Source organism: Pristis pectinata, chromosome 17 (genome assembly GCF_009764475.1).
Source record: "Pristis pectinata isolate sPriPec2 chromosome 17, sPriPec2.1.pri, whole genome shotgun sequence".
NCBI classification, from domain to species: Eukaryota; Metazoa; Chordata; class Chondrichthyes; order Rhinopristiformes; family Pristidae; genus Pristis; species Pristis pectinata.
Window position 1 is genome coordinate 4436539 of NC_067421.1, and position 23708 is coordinate 4460246.

General features: G+C 47.9%; 1 protein-coding gene across 2 annotated transcripts in view; it reads left to right on the plus strand.

Moving 5' to 3' along the window:
* mmp11a (matrix metallopeptidase 11a) overlaps positions 1-14563 on the plus strand; it is a 72138-nt gene extending 57575 nt beyond the window's left edge. For both annotated transcript variants that reach the window (XM_052032578.1, XM_052032579.1), the window contains 2 exons: positions 199-456; positions 8355-14563. In XM_052032578.1, the coding sequence (XP_051888538.1) occupies positions 199-456; positions 8355-8497 (401 nt within the window). In that variant the 3' untranslated portion in view covers positions 8498-14563. The remainder of the gene's footprint in view (positions 1-198; positions 457-8354) is intronic.
* Positions 14564-23708: the final 9145 nt, after the last annotated feature.

Sequence of the window (23708 nt, forward strand, 5' to 3'; positions counted from 1 at the left end):
TATGTAAATATTCAGTGTTTAAGGAGAGGCTTCAAAGGGTTAACTTCCATTTTCTTCGCTTTATCTTATTCCCCTTTAACTCTTGGTTGCAAAAGTAAAGGTTAGAGTTTTCTTATGACTGTACCCAGTATTTATGCACTTGTAAATGTGCACTGTTCTTAATATTTTTACATTATTTCTGCTTCCATTCTCTGCCAGGTTCCAGTTACTGGGTCTATGACGGAGAAGAGAGAGTACTGGGGCCCAAGCTGATCTCTGACCTGGGACTCCCCGCGACACCGGTGCAAGCTGCTCTGATGTGGGGTTTGGAGATGAATACGATCTATCTCTTTAAAGGAAACCATTATTGGCAGTTCAATGTGAACAAGAAGTCTGTGGAAAGCGCTTACCCACATAGCACCAACGAGTGGCGAGGACTCCCTCCCAACATCGATGGAGCATTCCAGGATGAGTACGGTGAGTGGTCTCTAGTGCCACAGCTGGGACTCGAGCTGTGGACTCTTAGAACATGTCAGCACACAGAACAGTGCAGCACGGGAACAGGCCCTGCGGCCCACCATGTCTGCGCCAACCATGATGCCAATTTATACTAATCCCATTTGCCATGATCCCTCCATCCCCTGCCTGTTCAGGAGCCTGTCTAAATGCCCCTTAAATATTGCTATTGTATCTGCTTCCATCGCCAGCACCGTTCCTGGCAGCCTGTATCTGCTTCCATTGCCAGCACCGTTCCTGGCAGCCTGTATCTGCTTCCGTCGCCAGCACCGTTCCTGGCAGCCTGTTCCAGGCATCCACCACTCTCTGTAATAAAAACTTACCTCATCGATCTCCTTCTGTTTCCCCCTCAACAACCAGAACTGCAGACAATACTCCAAATGCGGCCTAACCAATGTATTATACAGCTGCAACATGATTTGCTAACTTTTATACTTAACACTCCTACTGATGCCTTATGCCTTCTCTACCACCATATCTACTTGTGCTACCACTTTCAGGGAGCTGTGGACTTGCACCCCGAGATCCATCAGTGCTCCCAAGGGCCCTGCCATTTAACTGTATACTTTCCTTGTGCATTTGACCTCCCAAAGTGCACACTTGTCCAGATTAAACTCTATCTGCTATTTCTCTGCACATACTTTCAGCTGGTCAATGTCTTGCTGAATCATTTGACAAACTTCCTCACTATCCACAACCATAGAACCATAGAACAATACAGGCCCTTCGGCCCACCATGTTGTGCTGCCCTTCAAACCACACCTAAGACTATCTAACCCCTTCCTCCCACATATCCCTCTATCTTAAATTCCTCCATATGCTTATCTAACAATCTCTTGAACTTGTCCAATGTATCAGCCTCCACCACCACCCCAGGCAGTGCATTCCATGCACCAACCACTCTCTGGGTGAAAAACCTCCCTCTGATATCTCCCTCGAATTTCCCACCCATTACCTTAAAGCCATGTCCTCTTGTTTTGGAAAGAGGTGCTGGCTGTCCACTCTATCTATTCCTCTCAATATCTTGTATACCTCTATCATGTCTCCCCTCATCCTCCTCCTCTCCAATGAGAACAGCCCTAGCTCCTTTAGTCTCTCGGCAACTCTGCCAATTTTTGTGTCATCTACAAACCCACTAAATGGCCCGTCTACATTTTCATCCAAGTGATTTATAAATATCACAAATAACAGGGGTCCCAGCACTGTGGAACACCACTAGTCACAGACCTCCAGTCAGAATAACACCCCTCCACCACACCCCCTGTGTTCCACGGCCAAGCCAATTTTGAATCCAATCTAGCAAGTCTCCATGGATCCTATGTGACTAATTTCTGTATCAGCCTATCATGAGGGACCCTGTCAAAAGTTTTACGAAAGTCCATGTAGACAGCATCCACTGCCCTGCCCTCATCAATCACCTTTGTCACCTCCTCAAAAACTCAGTTGTTTGTGAGGCATGACCTCCCCCACACAGCCATGCTGACTGTCCATAATAAGTCTGTGCTTTTCCAGATATGAGTAGATCCTATCCCTAAGAATCTTGTCCAATAATTTCCCTTCCACTGGCCAGCCTATAATTTCCTAGTTTGTCCATTTTGCCCTTAAACAGAAGCACAACATTGGCTCTTCTCCAGCAAAAAAAACAAACTGCTGGAGGAACTCAAGTGCGTCGGGCAGCATCTGTGGAGGGAAAGAGACAGTCAATGTCTTGGGTTGAGACCCTTCATCTGGACTGAAAGATGGAGGGGAGATGGTCAGTATGAGCAGTGAGGGGAAGGGAGGAGCAAGAGCTGGCAGGCGATAGGTGGATCCAGGTGAGGAGGGGTGATAGGCAGATTTGAGAGTGGAAATAGTGAGAGAGGCTGGGAGGTGATGGCTGGAGGAATCCAAATAGGAGAGGAAGATGGAGCATGGAACCAAATAAGGGAGATGGGAAGGGCAGATGGGAACAGTTGGGAGAGGGGAACCCAGTGAGAGGTGTGTGAGTGGTGGAGGGGAAAGAAAATGGATGATGGGGAGTGGGGGGTGTAGGAGGATGTGTAGATCAGGGGAGAGAGAGGAGGACAAAGGGGGCTCCTGCACCCCCTTTGATATGAGATCTCCTCTTGTTCTTCAGAGAATACGGTTCCAGCCGACTTGATCTCCCCTCAGTTGCCGAATCCACCATCCCTAGAACCAGTCAAATAAATCTTCAGTGCATCCCCCCATCTGAGGACGTCCATTCCTCAGTGCAGCAGCCTCAGTCTCACCAAGGCCCTGTACGACTGCAATACGTGTTCCTTGCTCTGTAATAAAACCCTTTTGTTGCGATGGCTAACGTACCATTTGCCCTCCTCAGTGCTGGCTGCAGCTGCTTGCTGACCTTCAGTGACTTGTAGACCAGCACCCCCAGGTCCCTTTGAGCATCAACACTGCCCAGAATTTAGATCAAAAATGGGCCAAGCAGCATCGAGTAGCAAAGGGGTGGCCGACATTTCAGCTCAACGCCCTGCATCGGGACTGAGGGTGTGGAGGGAAGGTAGGCAGTGTATTGGAGGGGTCAGACTGAGGCTGTTATGAACAAGCTCAACATTTTCCACCTAATATTACATCTGCTATCTTCTTGCCCTGTTAATTTATCCAAATCCCCCAAAGCTGCTCTAATTCCTGCTTTGGATTCACCGTTACCACCCAGGTTATCACATTGGATCTACTCTGCCTCCTCATCGATGCAGAGTGTGAGCAACTGGGGCCCAAGCACCAGTCCCCTGGCCACTCCACCAGCCACAGCCTGCCCACCCGAGAAGGTTCCGTTTATTCCCACTCTTTGCTCTCTGTCCCCACAACTCCAGGTGTTCTTACCTTGTTCACACTTGGTTTTTTCAACACACCGCATCCACTGATCCTCCCTGATCTGTTATATTTTCATCTTCAGAACTCCACCAGATTAGACAATATGATTTTCTTTTCATAAATCCATGCTGACTCTGCTCAATCCCATTATTTTTTCCAAGATGTAGATTCCACATTTGCCCTACCAGACACTGAGTTAACAGGTTGGCAGGGCCCTCTTCTCTCTCCCTCCTTAAATTGCCACCCTTCAATCCAAAGCAAAAGTTGTAGAACTGCAAGATGACAATCAAAGCATCCACTGTCTCTGAAGGAACCTCTGGATCATCTGGTCCTTGGGGCTTCAAGCCCACCAGCTTCTCTTATTCTGTTAGTTCCTCATTCTTGCTCGACCCTTGATTCTCCAATACATTCAACATGTCTTCTGTGAAAATTAATGCAAATTAATTGTTTAGTTCCTCTGCCATTTCTTTATTTGTTTAATTCCTCTACTGTTATATATTTTCTGTAACTATTGCCCTCACAAGTGTTTCCTTTGAAAGCTCTTAGTCTGTTTTTGTTTGAGGCTTCCCAGAGCTCACCCACAGCCTTCACCTCCTGAGCCCATGTGTACAACTCCACTGGTGCCCCAGCTGGGAGATGCTCTTTCCCTGGAGAAGGGAACCAGCTCTTTCCTTCGTGCATGCATTTATCCTGTTCATCTCTATCACTGGGGAAAAACTACTTGGAGCACTCTGTAAGGATCATCTAGGTTGGTGGCTTCACCCTGGGAAACAGGGTCTCCCCAGTCTGCAGATCATACACGGTGGGCTAGGATGCAGGGTATCCTTGTTTTTCTGTGACTAATGTGAATTGCAGTTTAATATCTATAGAGCCACTAGAACCTACAAGGATCTTCACTATAGATGTCGTTCGTTTGACCTGAGTCCAAGATGACCCTGTGCTAGATATCGATGTAGCTACCAATGCATCAACATGGTGAACCTGGGAAGAGAATAATGTTGTGAAGGGCAGCAGATCACAGGGGGCATTTAAACAATGAGCTATTTTAGAATTCCCTCCTGGTCCATCATTAACAGGAAACTAGCCGGATGGTTCACAGGTCTTCTGTGCTGTAACCATTCTGTGATTTTTGTACAATTCCTCTGGGACCGTGAGCACTTTTGGTTCATGTGAGCCTTTCATTGCAGCCTTGTAAATTCTTCCCTTTCAGAAATGTATCCAGCTCCTGTCGAACAAGACAATTAAACGTGCCTCCACACTAACCCCAATCTGTTGTCATTTGTTTCAAATCCTTGTTACTTTTGATTTTTTTTTCCCCAGTTTCATAGAACATAGAACACTACAGCACAGAACAGGCCCTTTGGCCCACGATGTTGTGCCGACATTTTATCCTGCTCTAATATCTCTCTACACAGCCCTCCATGTCTCTATCATTCATGTATCTATCCAAGAGTCTCTTAAATATCCCTAATGTATCTGCCCCCACAACCTCTGCCGGTAGAGCGTTCCACACGCCCACCACTCTGTGTAAAAAAAAAACTTACCCCTGACATCCCCCGATACCTTCCTCCAATCACCTTAAAATTATGCCCCCTCATGTTAGCTTTTTTTGCCCTAGGAAAAAGTCTCTGACTGTCCACTCGATCCATGCCTCTTATCATGATAGAGGTGTACAAGATGATAAAGTCACCTCTCATCCTCCTCTAAAAAGAGAAAAGCCCTAGCTCACTCAACCTATCCTCATATGACATGCTGTCCAATCCGGCACAGCTTTGTGGGCCAAAGGGCCTGAATTGTGCTGTAGTTTTTCTATGTTCTATGTTCTAACGTTCTCAGCGGCCTGTAGTTCCCTGGCTTGTCCTTGCAGCTCTTTTTAAACAAAGACATAACATTAGCCACTCCCCAGTTTTCTGGTACCTCATCCGTGGCTAATGGTGATGCAAATGTCTCTGCCAGGGCCCCAGAAATTTCTTCCCTGGCTTCCCAAAATGTCCAAGGATACATTTGTTCAGGCCCCAGGGATTTATTCACCTTTATGTGCCTTAAGACTGCCAGCACCTTTTTTTTTAATGTGGATAATTTTGCAGGACATTACTGTTCGCTCCAATCAATTCCCTGTCTTCTGGGACCTTCTCCATCACAGGTAGACAGGGTAGTGAAAAAGGTATTTAGCACGCTGGCCGTCAGTCAAGGCACTGAGTACAGGAGTTGGGACGTTATGTTGCAGTTGTGTAAGTCATTGGTGAGGCTGCACTCAGAGCACTATGGACAGTTGTGGTCGCCCTTTTATAGGAAAGACGTGGTTAAACTGGAAGGAGTGCAGCAAAGATTTACGAGGATGTTGCAAGGACACAAGGGCCTGAGTTATAGGGAGAGGTTGGTCAGGCTTAGGTCTTTATTCCTTGGAGGACAGGAGAATGAGGGGTGATCTTATAGAGGTTTATAAGATCATGAGGGGCGTAGTTAAGGTGGATGACAGCAGTCTTTTCCCCAGGGTAGGGGAGTCCAAAACTAGGGGGCATAGATTTAGGGTGAGAGGGGAGAGATTTAAAAGGGACCTGAGGGACAACTTTTTCCATGCAGAGGGTGGTGAGTGTATGGAACGAGCTGCCAGAGGAAGTGGGTGAGGCAGGTACAATAGTGTCATTTAAGAAGTACTTGGATAGGTACATGGAGGGGCGGGGCTTGGAGAAATATGGGCTGAACGCAGGAAATTGGGACTAGCTGGATGGGCACCGTGGTCGGCATGGACTGGTTGGGCCAAAGGGCCTGTATCCGTGCTGTATGACTCTTATGACAAATACAGACAAGAGGAATTCAGACCCAGCCCATCTTATGGCTCCACATATAGACGACCACACTGATCCTTAAAGGAATCTGTTCTCTCCGTAGTTACCCTTTTGCTCTTAGGAAACCTTGTCTACCAGAGCTATCTCATGTCCTCTTTTTGTCCTCCTGATATCCCTCTTAAGTGTACTCCTATATCCTTGTACTCTTCAAGGGATTCCCTTGATCCCAGCTGCCTGTACCTGACATATGCCGCCTCCTCTTTCTTCAGCAGAGGCTCAATATCCCAGGGTTCCCGACTCCTGCCAGCCATGCCCTTTCCTCTGATGGAACATGTGGGTCCTGAGCTCGCCCTATCTCACTTTTAAAAGCCATACATCCTTTTACCTACTAACAGCCTCTCCCAATCAATCTTTGAAAGTTCCTGTAATGCCAAGTAATTAGCCCTGCCCCGGTTTAGGACTTTAACTTGTGGACCAGTCCTATCTTTTTCCAGAACTATTTTAAAACTAATAGACTTATGGTCACTGGGCCAAAAGTGCTCCCCCACTTCATCCAATTGCCCTGCATCCCTTCCCAAGGTCCAGTGTTGCCCCCTCTCTAGTAGGGCTATCTGCTTATTCCTGGACACACTTAACAAATTCTTCCCCATCCAATCCCTTGGCACAATGACGGTACCAGTCAATATTAGGGAAGTTAAAATCACCTACTATTGCAACTCTCTTTATTGTATAGCTATCTGTAATGTCCCTGCATATTTGCTCCTCTAACTCCCACTGATTATTGGGGAACTGATAGTACAATCCTATCAAAGTGACCGCCCCTTCTTATTTCCAAGTTCTACTCCGATAGCCTCTCTGGACCATCTCCCAGGATCATCCTCTCTAAGTACTGCTCTGATGTTTTCCCTAATCAAAAACACAGCTTCCCCTCCTCTCGTACCTCCACCTCTATCACACCTATAGCATCTGTACCCTGGAACATCGAGCTGGCAGCCTTGCCCGTCCTTAACCACGTACCTCCGGATCTGTCTGTTGCACCCATTTCAGAATTGTGCCTTCAAGTTTATGTTGTCTCTTCTCATTCTTCCTACCAAAATGTAACACCATTTTCCATTTCCCAGTAGTACCTACTCCAGCCGGTTTACATCTCCTTGGTCACTACTCCAAGGTTTATATCAAGTGCACCCAAGTCCAAATCATAAATAAATATTAAGTAAAGCAGTGGGCTTAGTAATGACCCTTGGGGAATGCCACTGTACACTTCCCTAAAGTTCAGTAAAGAACCATTCGCTACACAGTCTCCAACTACCTAGTCAATCTCTATCCATGCTATTTTATTCTTAAGTCTTGATGACAAGCCTAGTGTGTGGTACCTTATTATTTTGGAAGTCCATATATATGACATCAACATATTTCCCTGAGATACTTCAGAAAAATCTCTGTCAAGTTAGACATATTTGCCTCAAATCCATGCCTGCTTTCTGTAAGCAATCCATACTTGTCCAGTCACTGCTAATGGTCCCTGATCATTGTTTCCTAAATAAAGCTACAATTCACAATGGCACAGGCAATAGTGCTGCTGCCTCACAGCTCCAGTGACACGGGTTCAGTCCTGACCTCGAGTGTTGTCTGTGCAGTTTGCACATTCCTCCTGTGACTGCCTCCTGGTGGAGCCGGTTTCCTCCCACATCCCAAAGACGTGCAGGTTAAATGGCTGCTATAAATTGCCCCCGGTCTGTAGGTGAGGGGTAGAATCTGGGGAAGGTTGATGAGAATGTGGGGAGAATATAATGGGATTAAAGCTCTCTCCTACAACAAGATAAACTCCTGCATCATCAGCATTGACCACATCGGGAACTCTATGGGAGGTGTCCTCAAAACAACAGCAGAGTCTGTTGGAAAAAAACAGGTGGTGGCCAATGCCTGCAGAACCAACTCTCAGGTGGGTTAACTCAAAAGCGGTAGGAAAGTTGAGAAAACTGAAAGACCTGTTTGCTGTTTGTAAAGAGCCCCTGGTGGAGCACAACTGAAAGGCTGGTGTAAGCCATGCTGAACGGTTACTGGGAGAGGGCCCAAACTCAGTTACCCTCTACCTTCAGGTGAAGAAATTATTGGGAACTTTTGTTGGTTAATTGGTATTGTGATTTGCACATTTTTCACGTGAAACTTTTAATGCAAATCAGATTAGAGAAACCCTCGGGACTTCCCTTGTGCTCTAACTGAACTTCTTGTTTGCAGGCTATGCTTACTTTCTTCGAGGGAGGGATTACTGGAAGTTTGACCCTGTTCAAGTGAAGATACAAGAGCACCATCCAAGGCTGATAGGCCAAGACTTTTTTGGATGCCCTTCACCCGGTCACATACGTGACACTTCGGCTTAAAGCTCCTAGATCTGCTCTTGGTGACTGTTCTGATCCTGACTGTGAGCTTCTTGTCTAACTCTTCACTTTGGATATTTCCATTCCCACTTTTCTGGGATTTTTTTGTGGATGGTGACCCAGAGTTGGATTGAATCTTGGGATACAAGAAGATGGAAGGAGGATTCAGCACAGCTGTGTGTTGGAATGAGAGCTCCACCTGGATTAGGGAGTTGCCGCTTCTCCTCCATTCATTGCAGGACAATATCCAGTGTTCTGGAAGATCTCATCTGCTGATCAGCAGAAAACTACAATCTACTGCTGACCCTCACCATGTTACACGGCATCTGTGCGTCAGACAGCACAGAGAAAGGCCCTCAGCCTACTGAGCCCATGCTGTCTACCAAGCTCCCATTATACTCATCCCATTGTATTCTCCCCACATTCCATCGACCACCCCCTTATTCTACCACTCACCTACATACTGGGGGCAATTTACATTGGTTAACCACACAACCACATTTTTAGGACGTGGGAGGAAACCAGAGTAACTGGAGGAAGGTCACACAGAGAATGTGCCCAGAACTCCATGCAGACAGCTCCGGGTTCATCCCTGACTGACCCTTGCTGTGAGGTAGAAGCTACTGTATTGACATTATTTTGGTCCTCGGTTAACATTGGAGAGGGAGAAATCATACTGCTTTTGAAGGCCTAAAATGTGATTTAGAGGCTAACCTTCTTGGTCCTACTGGACAGGAATGTCCAGTGCAGAATGTCCTACACAGGGACAGGAATGTCCTACACAAGGACAGGAACGATGGGAGGAACGAACACATTGGTAAACTGTGGCCACATCAGTAAACCTGGGCAACTTCATGGGGAGCCAGGTGTGCTGACCGAGAAGGCAGCAATTCAAAGTTTAGTTGGTGAAATTCTCCTCGGAGGTCAGGGCCAGGTTATCATAAGGCTCGCCCACAGTATTTGATTACAAACCCACCAGCAACTTGACCACATAAAACTTAATGATCAAACAAAATTGCATCACACCCCTTTGCCTCATTCAGTAGTTTCTACCCTTGTACTTGGTGAATCACAGAATTAGTTCAATGTTTGACCTGGGCTGAGTTTGCTCCAATACAAATAGCAGAGTTTGAGCAGTGAACCAGCACCAAGAAACCTCCTCCTTCCTTCACAGAACAGTAACACAAGTCTAAAGGAGTCACAAAAGCCACTGACCCCACATCACGCTGAGATCAGGCGAGTGATGCAGCATATCAGAGAAGCACAAGGTTAATGGGACCACACATTAGTGACAGAAGGTCAAAGACAAAATGAAACATAGTGAAAAGAAGTAAATGGGGAAACAGTTCACAATTAAACATGGAAAGGTTCAGTACAGGAACAGGCCGTTATGCCAAATGAAACTACTCCCATCTGCCTGAACACGGTGATGTGTATAAATGACTTGGATGAAAATGTGGAAGGGTAGGTTAGTAAGTTTGCAGATATTACAAAGATTGGTGGTGTTGTGGATAGTGTAGAAGGTTGCCAAAGGATACAGCGGAATATAGACCAGATGCAGATATGGCCAATTGTGAGGTGTTGCACTTTGGGAGATCAAATGTAAAGGGACGGTACAGAGTTAATGGCAGGAGCCTTAACAGTGTTGATCTGCTGAGGGATCTTGAGGTCCAAGTCCATAGCTCCTTGAAAGTGGCTGCACAGGTTGACAGGGTGCTAAAGAAGGCATATGGCGTGCTTGCCTTTTTTAGTCGAGGCACTGAGCTCAAGAGTTGGGAAGTTACATTACAGCTTTTTAAAACTCTGGTTAGGCTGCATCTGAAGCACTGCACTCAGTTCTGGTCGCCCCATTACAGGAAGGGTGTGGAGGCTTTGGAGAGGGTGCAGAAGGGTTTTAGCAGGATGCTCCCTGGATTAGAGGGCATATGCTATGAGAGATTGGACAAACTTGGGTTGTGTTCTCTGGAGCGGCGGAGGCTGAGGAGAGACCTGATAGAGGTTTATAAGATTATGAGAGGCATAGAGAAGGGAGTAAGTCAAGGAGATGTGTGGAGCAAGTTTTTTACACAGAGAGTGGTGGGTGCCTGGAATGCACTGCCGGGGTGGTGGTGGAGGCAAAAATGCTCAAGAGTCTCTTAGACAGGCACATGGATGTGCGGAGAATGGAGGGATACGGACATTGTGTAGGCAGAAGGGATTCGTTTAGTTTGGCATTTAATTACATGTTTAATTGGTTCAGCACAACATTGTGGGCTTTAGGGCCTGTTCTGTGTTCCATATCCCTCCATTTCTTTTATGTTCACGCGTTTGTCTAAATGTCTCTTAAACTATTATACCTGCTTCCACCGTGCCCCCTGATAGCACCTTCCAGGCGCCTCTGTGTGAAAAGCCTTGCCCCACACATCTCCCTTAAACTTTCCTCCCTGTCTCATCTTAAACCTGTGCCTTCCAGTGTTTGACATTTCTACCCTGGGAAAGAAACTCTGACTATGCCTTTCATTATTTTATTACTTCAGTCAGGTCTCCTCTCAGCCTCCAACCCTCCAGAGAAAACAACCCAAATTTATCCAACCTCTCCTTATAGCTCATACTCCTCTACACCCTCTCCAAAGCCTCCACATCCTGTAACAGGACGACCAGAACAGAACTCAGTACTCCAAAAGTGGCCTAACCAAAGTGCAACGTGACTTCTTGACTCTTGTACTCAATGCCCCGACCAATGAAGGCAAGCAGGCCGTAAGCCCTACCACACTATCAACCTGTGCCTTCACTTACAGGGAGCTGTGGACTTGGACCCCAGGATCCCTCTGTACATTGACAGGAGTGCAATGGACACACACATCACAAAGACGTGACTAATAGCAACACACTTCACTGTAACAGGTGGTCAGTCGTTCCAAACATCACAGTAACATAAGGCCGTACCAGGCTGCTTTGCCTTCCATCAGGATCATAGCTGCTTTTCTCCCTCAGCACCATTTTCCTGGACTACCCCTACATTCCTGGATCCTCTGAATATCCAGAAATCTATTGATCTCTGCTTTGAATGAACACACCACCTTATCCTCCACAGCCCTCCGGGACAGAGAATTCCAAAGCTTCACCACCTTCTGAACGAAGAAAATTCTCTTTATCTTCGTCCTAAATGGCCTATCCCTGCTTCTCAAGTTCTGCCCTCAGGTCCTAGATTTCTCTGTCAGGGGAAACATCTTCCCAACATCCCAACTATGAAGCCCTTTCAGAATTGTGTAAGCTCCAAGATTGCCTCTCATTCTTCTAAACCTTAAAGAACATAGTCCCAGCCAGTTCAGTATGGCAAACCCACCGGCCCTGGAACCAGTCAAGTGAATCTTTTTCTCTACTCCCTCTGTACTTCCTTTCTTGGGTAAAGAGAGGAAATGTCATTGGGGGCAGATACCAAAAGATCCCACACATCACAGTGACTTGTGGTCAGCAGAGCCACAGCGCAGAGGTGAGTGGTTCATGGCCACTTCATTTCATTAAGTCTCATTTTGCTGCAGTGTGTGGCCATGAACCACCCCCACACGATGAGGCAAGATTCGGCATTGGGCCACAGAGTGAGGCTTTTTATATCTCTGCCAGTGAATCGTAGAGTTACACAGTCTCATCCCATCTTGTAGCAGTGACTCTGTAACCCTGCAGGACATGCAGCACCTCTAGTCTCACCACTGTTTAAATATGTGAGGGTTTGTTTATGTGCTGGGCATGGACTGGTTGGGTTGAAGGGCCTGTATCTGTGCCGTACTGCTTCATGATTCTTGCCAGCAGTGCGTTTCCTCCAGGTGAAAAAAAAACATTTACTCATTTTCTCTTTAATACTTCAATTAAATGTCTTAAATCTACATCCAATAGTTTTGGCAGCTCGTTTCTGGGATCAGGGCATCGCTGGTCAGGCCAGTGTTTATTGCTGCCCCTAACTGCCCTTCCTGAACTGCTGCAGTCCTTCCGGTGAGATCAGGATCCCACAGTGATCCTGGAGATCCAGCAACAATGAAGGAAGAGCAATGGATTTCCAAGTCACAAGGGTCTGTGGATTGCACGGATGTCTCCAGCTGATGGCTGAGGTTAGGGTTAGGGAGGTGCTGGCCGAGTAGTCTGGCAAAGTGCATTCTGTAGATGGTATGCACTGCAGTCACTGTCCTGGTGTTGAAGAATGGATATTGAGGATGGTGGTTGGGGGCAAATCAAGCAGGCTACTTTCTGCTGGATGGTCCTTGAGCCATGGAGAGATACAGCAAGGAAACAGGCCGCTTGGCCAACCAGTCTGTGCAAACCATCAAGCACCCAGCTACACTAACCCTATCCTTCCTCTTGCATTCCCCAGAGGAAACCCCTCAATCGCAGTGAAAACATGCACACTCCACACCGACAGCACCCGAGGTCGGGATTGAACCTGGGTCGTTGGAGTTGGGAGCAGCATTGCTGACCACTGTGCCAGCTTGGTATCAAGCTTCTGGAGTTACTGCATTCATTTGGACAAGTGGAGAGTTTACTATCACGCTTCTGAAATGTGCTGTGTAGGGGTGGAAAGGCCTTGGGTATCAGGAGGCGAGTTGCTCACCCCTGGAGACACAACCTCAGAAGGCTCTTGTAACCACAGTATTTATGTGGCTGAAAGCCAAAAAACTTCCATCTGAAACAAAATCAGAAATAGCTGGAGACACTCACCAGATCAGGCAGCATCTGTGGAGAGAGAAACAGATTTGACGAAAGGTCTTTGACCTGAAACATTAACTCTGTTTTTATTTATGTGGCAGGTCCATTTGGGTTTCTGGTCAGTTGTGACCCCTAAGATATTGGTGGTAGGGTCTCGGTAGTGCTAATGCCATTGATTGACCAGGGTAGGGGGATAGAATTTCTCTTAGAGTCATAAAGCACAGAAGAAGGCCCTTACGCTCAACTTGTCGAGTAGGTAACAATGAGGTAGTTTTCTCTTGTAAAACATTAAGTCCCCATGGGATATACCCCATGTTATTGAGAGAGGTGAGAGATGAGATTGCTGGGGTCTTGATCAAAATCTTTGTATCTTCACTAGCCACAGGCGAGGTCCCAGAGGACTGGTGAGTAGCTGATGTTGTTTCTTTGTTCAAGAAAGGAAATAGGGATAATCCTGGAAATTATAGACTGGTAAATCTCATGTCTCTGTGGTAGGGAAACTAATAGAGAGGATTCTTAGGGATAGGATTTATGAGCACTGGGAGAAGCATGGTCCAATTAGGGACAGTCAGCATGGCTTTGTGTGGGGCAGGTCACTTCTGACTAATGTGATTGAGTTTTTTGAGGAGGTGACGAAGGTGTTTGATGAAGGTAGAGCTGTGGATATTGTCTACGTGGATTTTAGTAAGGTGTTTGATAAGGTCCCTCATGGGAGGCTCATCCAGAAAATTAGGTTGCAAGGGATCCGCAGTGACTTGGCTGATTGGATCCAAAATGGGCTTGTCAATAGATAGAGGGCAGTGGTGGGTGAGTCTTGTTCTGGATGGAGGTCCGTGACCAGTGGTGTTCCGTGGGGATCTGTACAGGGACCTCTGCTGTTTGTCATTATATATACAAATAATTTGGATGGAAATATGGGTGGGTGGGTGCGTGAGTTTGCTGATGACACAAAGATGGGTGGCATTGTGGATTGCATAGTAGATTACCAAAGGATACAGGGTTACATCGGTTGCAGATATGGGTGGAGAAATGGCAGATAGAGTTTAATCCGGGCAGTGTGAGGTGCTGCACTTTGGGAGATCCAACATAAAGGGAGAGCACACAGTTAATGGCAGGATCCTTAACAGTGTTGATGAACAGAGGGATCTTGGGGTCCAGGTACGTGGCTCCCTAAAAGTGGCCACACAGGTTGATGGGGCAGAAAAGAAGGCGTATGGCATGCTTGTCTTCATTGGTCAAGGCACTGAGTTCAAGAGTCAGGAAGTTATGTTACAGCTTTATAAAACTCTGGTTAGCCCACATTTAGGGTATTGCATTAAAATCTGGTCACCTGATTAGGGGAAGGATGTGGAGGCTTTGGAGAGGGTACAGAAGAGGTTCACCAGGATGCTGCCTGGATTAGAGAGCATAGACCAGTGAAAACCTCTCAACATCTACTCTGCTGTCACCTTAGGATCTGGTATGTTTGAATAAGGTCACCCCTCATTCTTCTAAACTCCAAGGAATACAGACCCAAACTGTCCAGCCGCTCTTAGTAGGACCACCCTCTCATCCCAGGAATTACCCTGGTGACTCTCCCTTGAACTGCCTCTAGTTTAGGTAAGGGGACCAAACTTGTGCGCAGTATTCCAGGTGTGACCTCACCAACACCCTGTACAACTGTAATAAATCCTCCCTGTTCTTAAACTTCAACCCCTTTGCAATTCTGTATGCTTTTCTAACTGCTTGATGGACCTACCTACCAGCTTCTTGTGATTCACACAGTGGAGCACGAAGATCTCTCTGAACTTCACCACTCACAATCTCCTTTCTTTTAGATTATAATCCACCTTTTAATTCCCCTTATCAAAGTGCATGGAATTGGAATTGGTTTATTATTGGTACAGTGAAAAACTTGTCTTGCATACCGATCATACAGATCAATTCATTACACAGCGCATTGAGGTAGTACAGGGTAAAACAATACAGAATGCAGAATAAAGTGTCACAGCTACAGAGAAAGTGCGGTGCAGGTAGACAATAAGGTGCCAGGTCTTAACGAGGTAGATTGTGAGATCAAGAGTCCATCATATCATAGTAGAGAACCATTCAATAGTCTTATAACAGCAGGATAGAAGCTGTCCTTGAGCCTGATGGTACATGCTTTCAGGCTTTTGTATCTTCTGCCCAATGAGAGGGGGGAGAAGAGAGAATGTCCTCGGTGGGTGGGGTCTTTGACTATGTTGGCTGCTCTACTGATGCACTAAGAAGTATAGACAGAGTCAATGGAGGGGAGGCTGGTTTCCATGATGTGCTGAGCTGTTCACAACTCTCTGCAGTTTCTTGTGGTCCTGGGCAGAGCAGTTGTCATACCAAGCTGTGATGCATCCAGATAGGATGCTTACTATGGTGTATCAATAAAAATTGATGAGCGTCAAAGGGGACGTGCCAAATTTCTTTAGCCTCCTGAGGAAGTAGAGGTGCTGGTGAGCTTTCTATGTGGTTGGACCAGGACAGGCTATTGGTGATGTTCACTCCTGAGAACTTGAGGCTCTCAACCCGCTTGACCTCAGCACCGATGATGTAGACAGGAGTATGCCTGCCCCTTCCTGAAGTCAATGACCAGCTCATTTGTTTTGCTGACATTGAGGGAAAGGTTGTTGTCATGACACCATGTCACTAAGCTCTCTATCCCCTTCCTGTACTCCGACTCATTGTTATTTGAGATACAGCCCACTATGGTGGTATCATCTGCAAACTTGTAGATGGAGTTAGAGCAGAATTGGCCACACAGTCATGAGTGTGTAGGGAGTAGAGTAGCTTCCCCACAGTAAATCTACATGCGAGGTTTTCACCCAATCACACAATCTATCTGGGTCCAGTTGTAGAATCACAATGTCCTCGGCACAACATGCTCTTCCACCCAGTTTCATATTGGCAATTCTGGAAACCTTACATTTCACTCCTTCCCAGGTGAATAATGTAAATAGTTAACAATTAGTTTGTACATCAGCTGGAAAGTTGGGCGAAGCGGGGAAGGCAGGATGGAATTTAATCTGTAAGATATTGCACTTTGGGAGGTCAAATGTTAAAGGAAGATAGTATACTGTAAACGGCAGGACCCTTTGGAGCACTGATGTACAGAGGGATCTTGGGGTGCAAGTTCATAGCTCCCTCAAGGTGGCAACACAAGTGGATAGGGTAATACAGCACACTTGCCTTCATTGGTCTGGACATTGGCGAGTCATGTTGCTGCCTTATAAAACTTTGGTTAGGCCACATTTGGAGGATTGTGTGCAGATCAACTACTGACCTGCCTCTCAGCTTATTTTCCCGGTCCACCTTAGACAACGTCATCTTCACAACTGCCCTCATTTAAGTCAAACCACAGAACAATACAGGCCCTTCGGCCCACCAGTGGTTTTGGTCCTGTGGTGTTCACCCTCAAACTGCATCTGGATTTCTACTATATTGTGGTCACTACCTCCTAGGAGATTTTTAACCACAAGATCTCTTATTAATCCTTGCTTATTACACGTGACCACATGACTGGGTAAGTTCAGTAACATACTGTTCCAAGAAGCAATCCCTGACACACTCCACAGATCCTTCTTCTACGATACCCTTGCCAGTTTGATTCATCCAATCAATTTGTAGCTTCATATTTCCCATGACTATAGTATTTTCCTTCAAACATGCCCAAGATGTGTCCCCATTTGTGCTCTGCCCTATTGAGAGGTCACATTTGGGGGCCTACAGACTCCCACATGTCTCCCTTCTCTTGCTGTTTATGATCTCAACACAAGCTGATCCTCCGTTACTCTCCACTGCCTCTGTATCGTTTACCAACACCACTCTTGACAGCTTCTTTAATTTGCAATGCTACCCCCAATTCCTTCCCTTTTGGCCTGTTCTTTTGGAGCGTTGTATAACCTGGAATATTGAGGACTCAGTCCTGGTCACCCTGCAACCACGTCTCTGTAATAGTGAGTAGATCATGGTCATGTTGCCATGTGCCTTAAAATATAGACTGCCAAGCATTGATTTTTTTCATGGATTTTCTTTGGATTTCCTCTGTGCTGCATATCTTAAACTTTAAACTTTATTTATACAGCACAGTGACAGGTCCTTCCGGCCCAACGAGCCCGCGCCGTCCAATTACACCCATGTTAACCTACTAACCTGTACGTCTTTGGAATGTGGGAGGAAACCGGAGCACTCGGAGGAATCCCGCGCAGTCACGGGGAGAATGTACAAACTCTTTACGACAGCAGCAGGAATTGAACCTGGGTCGCTGGCGCTGTGATAGCGTTACGCTAACCGCTACACTACCGTGGGGCCCATACCTTTGTTTAGATTTTCTGCCCGAGCCTGTCACATTTTGTTTGTCAGTTTTCCCCTCACTGTCCTGCGCCTTGTTTCTTCTTGATTTATTTAATATCCCACCCTCCTCCCTCCTATTTAGCTTCAAGCCTCGTTATGTGATTCGCCAGGACACTGATCTCAGCACAATTCAGGTGAAGCCCATCCCAACAGAACACCTTCCCCAGTACTGGTGCCAGTGTCCCATTGACCAGAACCCGTTTCCACCTCCCAACACATTTACATTTCTAATGCTGTTTGCTTTCTGCCGATTCACATGTGGTTCAGTAATAATCCAGAGATTACCACCCTTGTGGTTCTGCTTTTCAGTTTTGCTTCAGATTCTTCATAATCCTTCAGCAGAACCTCCTTCCCAGTCCCACCTACATGGACCATTACAACTGGATCCTCCACCTTGCACTGCAAGTTGTCCTCCAGCCCAGGAGGTGGCGATTGCACTGGCACCAGAATGTGATGGAATGCACGGTGACAGCATGCAGCAGCCACGCGTCATCTGCGTTTCCAAGCAATTTGTTTTTATTTCAGATTTCTAGCATCTGCAGGTTTGTTTCATTCCCATAACCATCTCATTGACCTGTCCTGCTACCTTTAAAGATCTTCATGGTCCCTCCAATCTCGCACATTACTCAGTACCCCCACAGGTGCTGCTCGACCCGCTGAGCTCCCCCAGCAGATTGTGTATTGTGCCAGATTCCAGCATCTGCAGTCCCCTGGGCCCCTCTCCCTTTGTCTATTCCCTTCCTTGTTGCATCTCCCCAAACGCATTCATTCACATTTCTCTGGCTTAAATTTCACTGACCAGTTTTCTACCCAACTGCAGTCTACCCCTTTGCTCCGCTCCACCAACAACGCGGCCAGTTGTTGTATCTGCAGACTTCACTATTCTGCCCCTATATTGAAGCTTCAAGTAACTGATTTGTATATTTGACCTTACACTAAGTCCATGCTGTCTGTCTTTAATCTGCTCTTTTCTAAATAAACCTTTATACCATCCACCAACAATACCATTATCCTCTGGCACCACCTCTGCCCTCTTCTGTGCCGGCTCCCCACAGCCGTCAATTCTTTGATCGTTCAAATATTTAACTGCTTCGTCTTTAGCTCACCCAATGATTGAGCTTCCAAAACCCACCAGGGCAGAGAATCCCAGTGAGTCAGTACCCTCTGCGAGAAGGAATTCCTATGCACCTCAGTTTTAAGTGACCAGTCCTTGTTTCATAGCTATATCACAGCATTGCAGGAGGGTCCTCACCAGTTCCCTGTACAACTGCAACAATACCTTATTTCTAAATTCCAATCCCCTTTGCAATAAAACACAATGTGCCATTTACTTTTCCAACAACTTGCTGCACCTACTAACCTTTTACTTTTCATGCACAAACACCTGCATTGCCTCTGTTCTCCACTCATTTGCAATCTCTCTCCATCTTGAAAACTCCCACCATGCATGATACCACACTTTCCCACATGAAGCTCCTTTTGCCATGTTTTTGCCCACTCCCTCAACTTATCTATATCCCGTTGCAGAGTCCTAATATTCTCATTGCAAACTGCCCTTCCACTTATTTTTGAGTCATCAGAAAACTTGAATGCCTTACACTCATTAATACAGATTGTAAATAATTGTGAGTGAAGGATTGATCCTTGGGACACACCACTATTATATCCTTAAAGCCTGGAAAAAAATATTCTGACTTGTTTTGTTCAATGTGATAACCCGTCTTCAATCCATGCTAACACAATTCCCTATAAGAATAGGAAGGGTGCAATCACTCTCTTGGGGGTGACTATACACCCCCCCCCCCCCATAGCCACCAGGACATTGAGGAATGGATATGCAAACAGATTAGGGAAATGTGTAAAAATTACAGGATTGTGGTCATGGGAGACTTCAACTTCCCAAATATAAATTGGGATCTTTTTCGTGCAAGGGGGTTAGATGGGGCAGAATTGGTTAGGTGCATCCAGGAGGGGTTCTTAACAGTCCAACAAGGAGAGAGGCTATTCTGGACCTGGTGTTAGGTAATGAACCTGGCCTGGTGACTCACCTATCAGTGGTTGAGAAATTGGGGAACAGTGACCACAGCTCGTTAACTTTCAGGAGAGCTATAGATAAGGATAGGTATGGGGCTAGTGGGAGGGTTTTAAATTGAAGCAGGGCTAATTATGAAGGCATAAGGCAGGAACTAGATAGAGTAAACTGGGAACACCTTTTTGCTGGCAATTCCACATCGAACATGTGCAAAGTATTTAAGGATCAAATATAGAGGGTACAGGATAGGTATGTCCCAATTAGAAGGAAGGACACGAATGGCAAAATAAGGGAACCTTGGATGTCCAGAGAAGTGATGAACTTAGTCAAGTAGGAAAAGGACAAGTACGTAGAGCTTCAGAAGTTAGGATCAGACAGAGCACGTGAGGACTATAAAGCTAGAAATGAACCCAAGAAAGTAAAGAGGAAAGCCAGGAGGGGCCATGAAAAGTCCTTAGTAAATTGGATTAAGGAGAATCCAAAAGCATTCTATACCTATGTCGGGAATAAGAGGACAACGAGGGAAAGGGTAGGACCACTTAAGGATAAAGAAGGGAATCTATGTGGGCGAGGTTCTGAATAAGTATTTCTCTTCAGTATTTACCAAGGAAAGGACGCAGAAATTGGAATTGAGAGTGCAACAGGTTAGGGCATCTGAAAGTCAAGGAGGAGGTAGTGCCAGGTCTCCTAAACAGTATTAATATGGAAAGGTCTGTGGGGCCCGATGGGATATATCCCAAGTTGCTGAGGGAGGCGAAAGAAAATTGCTGGGGCCTTGACCAGTATCTTTGTGTCCTCTTTGACCATGGGTGAGGTCCCAGAAGACTGGCGAGTGGCTAATGTTGTTCCTCTATTTAAGAAAGGAACAAGGGAAAATCTGGGGAACTATTAACCGGTGAGTCTCACGTTAGTTGCTGGAGAAAATTCTTAGAGGTAGGATATATGAACATCTGGAATCCAATGGCTTGATTAGGGGAAGCCAGCACGGCTTTGTGTGGGGCAAGTCATGTCTTACTAACCTGGTTGAGTTTTTTGACAGGGTGACAAGAGAGATTGATGGAGGTAGAGCCTGTGGATGTCATCTATATGGACTTCAGTAAGGCATTTGACAAGGTCCCACATAATTGGTTAATCAAGACAGTTCAGATGCATGGGGTCAGTGGAGAATTAGCTGTGTGGATCCAGAATTGGCTTGCCCATATTTGGACTGGATGCCTGTGAGTAATGGTGTTCTGCAGGGATCTGTACTAGGACCTCTGCTGTTTGTGATGTACATAAGTGACCTGGTGTAGCCACACGCAATGCGCTACTAAAGGAACACACGGAGGCAGAAAGTGCTGAACTCAAAAACCCTTTACTGATTCAGAATCGCACGCTTAAATCTCCCATCCCATGGGCCCCTGCTACCCGCGGGGCGGATGTGATGTCTGACTGTCCCCGGAGGATCAGCCCTGAGCGGGTAGTTCCAAACGCACTACCTGCGTGTCTGCCCGCGGCTCCCAATAGCAGTTCGAGTCCCATGTGTGTGGGCCGCCACACCAACCCCCCCCCCCCCCCACCAAGAAACATCCAAATGTCCATTGGGGGAGTGGACCCCCCAGTCTGTGTGGCCTGCCTGGGTGGCCAGCCTCGTCGGCGCAGTGTGGGTACTCTCACTGGTTGCTCAATGTCCTAGTGCACTGGTTTGAGGCAGTCCACTGTAAAAAATCTCTTCCTGGCCACCCACCTCCACGACACATGTGGATCTGTTGTGCCGGATCCCTTGTACGGCCACTGTAGAGGTGACCAGTGCGTGCCCCTGCGAATAAAAACGTACTCACAGTCTTGCAGGTCTTTAGGGGTGAAGGATGGCGTGGAACCATGCCTGGAGGTCGGGACCAGTGCCAGGGTCCCTACCCTGTCCCGCAGCCTCGTTAGCACCGCTGCTGGAGTTTCTTCCGAACCTTGGGCCTCTGGTATGAACTCGCCCGGGACCGTCAGGGGGGGCGCCGTAGACCAATTCCACCGAGGAGGTGCCCAGGTCCTCCTTGGGGGGCTGTGCGGATGCCCAGTAGGCTCATCCGTCCAGTTGGGGCCCCTGAGGCACGCCACCAAGGCCGACTTGAGATGCTGGTGGAATCGCTCTACCAAACCGTTGGACTGGGGATGGTACGCTGTGGTGTGATGCAGCTGGGTGCCCAGGAGCTGCGCCAATGCTGTCCACAAACCAGACGTGAACTGCGCCCCTCTGTCGGAGGTGATGTCCGCTGGGAGGCCGAACCTGGCAATCCAGTTTGCAATGAGCGTCCTGGCGCAGGACTCAGTGGACGTGTCTGCGAGCGGTACGGCTTCTGGCCATCTGGTGAACCTGTCTACCATGGTAAAGATATACCTGGTGCCCAAGGAGCCAACGATGTCCACGTGGATGTGTTGGAACCTCCCGTGCGTTGGCTGGAACTGCTGGAGGGGAGCCTTCACATACCGCTGGACTTTGGCAGTCCGGCAGTGTACGCAGGTCCTGGCCCAGTGTCCGACCTGTTTGTGCAAACCATGCCAGACGAATCTGTCCGCCACCAGCTTGATGGACGCCCGGATGGACGGGTGGGCCAGGTCGTGCAGCGTCGAACATCCGGCGCCTCCATGCTGTTGGTACCACGGGTCAGGGTTTGCCGGTAGACACGTCGCACAGGAGTCGATCCGCTGCTGGGCTGATGGGGACATCCTCCAACTGGAGCCCCGAAACGGCGGTGCGGTAAGCTGGGATCTCGGTGTCCGACCGTTGTGCTTCTGCCAGTGCTGTGTAGTCTATTGCTGAGGACCATATGCCCGCTGAGTGGAGGCAGGGGCGAGGCAGTGTGTCGGCAACGACGTTGTTCTTCCCTGCGATGTGGCGGACGTCCGCGGTGAATTCTGAAATAAAGGACAGGTGCCCCTGCTGCCGAGCTGACCGTGGGTCCGATACCTTGGCCAGTGCGAAGGCGAGGGGCTTGTGGTCCGTATAGACAGTGAACTCCCTTACCTCGAGGAAGTACCTGAAATGCCGGACAGCAGGTAGAGCGCTAGCAACTCTCTGTCGAAAGCGCTGTACTTCACCTCTGGTGGCCGTAGGTGCCGGCTGAAGAAAGCGAGTGGTCGCCACTGGCCCTCGACGAGCTGCTCCAGGACTCCGCCGACTGCCGTGTTGGAAGCGTTGACTGTGAGTGCCGTGGGTACATCGACTCTCGGCTGCACTAGGACGGCCGCCTTTGCCAGCGCCTCCTTGGCCTGCTTGAACACCTCCGTGGACTCCGAGTCCCATGCCACCTCTTTGGCCTTGCCAGCCATCAGGCTGAACAAGTGTCTCATGATGCGTGCCGCCGCCAGCACGAACCTATGAACTTCTTCAGGCCCTTGACCGTGCTGGGCTTGAGGAACAGGCGGATGGCCTGGACCTTGTCCGGTAGGGGAACTGCGCCATGTCGGTTGACTCTGTGGCCCAAGAGGTCAATCTCTGTCAGCCCGAACTGGCACTTCGCCGGATTGATTGCCAGTCCGTGGTCGCTCAGGCATTGGCAGAGCTGGCGCAGATGTGCCACGTGCTCTTGGTGCAAACTGCTGGCCACCAGGATATCGTCCAAGTAAATGAAAACGAAATCCAGGCGCGTCCCACCGAGTCCATGAGCCTTTGGAAAATTTGGGCTGCATTCTTGAGACCGAAAGGCATCCTCAGGAATTCAAACAAGCCGAACGGGGTGATGAGTGCTGTTTTGGGCATGTCGTCGGGGTGCACTGGGATCTGATGGTATCCCCTGACCAGGTCAATTTTCGAGAAGATGGTCGCTCCGTGCAGGTTCGCCGTGAAGTCCTGGATGTGGGGCACCGGGTATCTATCAGCGGTTGTGGCGTTGTTGAGCCTCCTGTAGTCTCCACAGGGCCTCCATCCTCCTGCGGACTTGGGCACCATGTGCAGCGGGGATGCCCACGGGCTGTCCAAGCGGCGTACGATTCCCATCTCTTCCATCTTATGGATCTCCTCCTTGGCGAGATGGAGCTCGTCGGGTGGGAGCCTGTGAGCTCAGGCGTGCAGCAGCGGTCCTTGTGTAGGGAGTGGTGCTGCACGCCGTGCTTGGGGTCGGCCGTGGAGAACTGCGGGGTGACTATGGAGGGGAATTCTGCCAACACCCT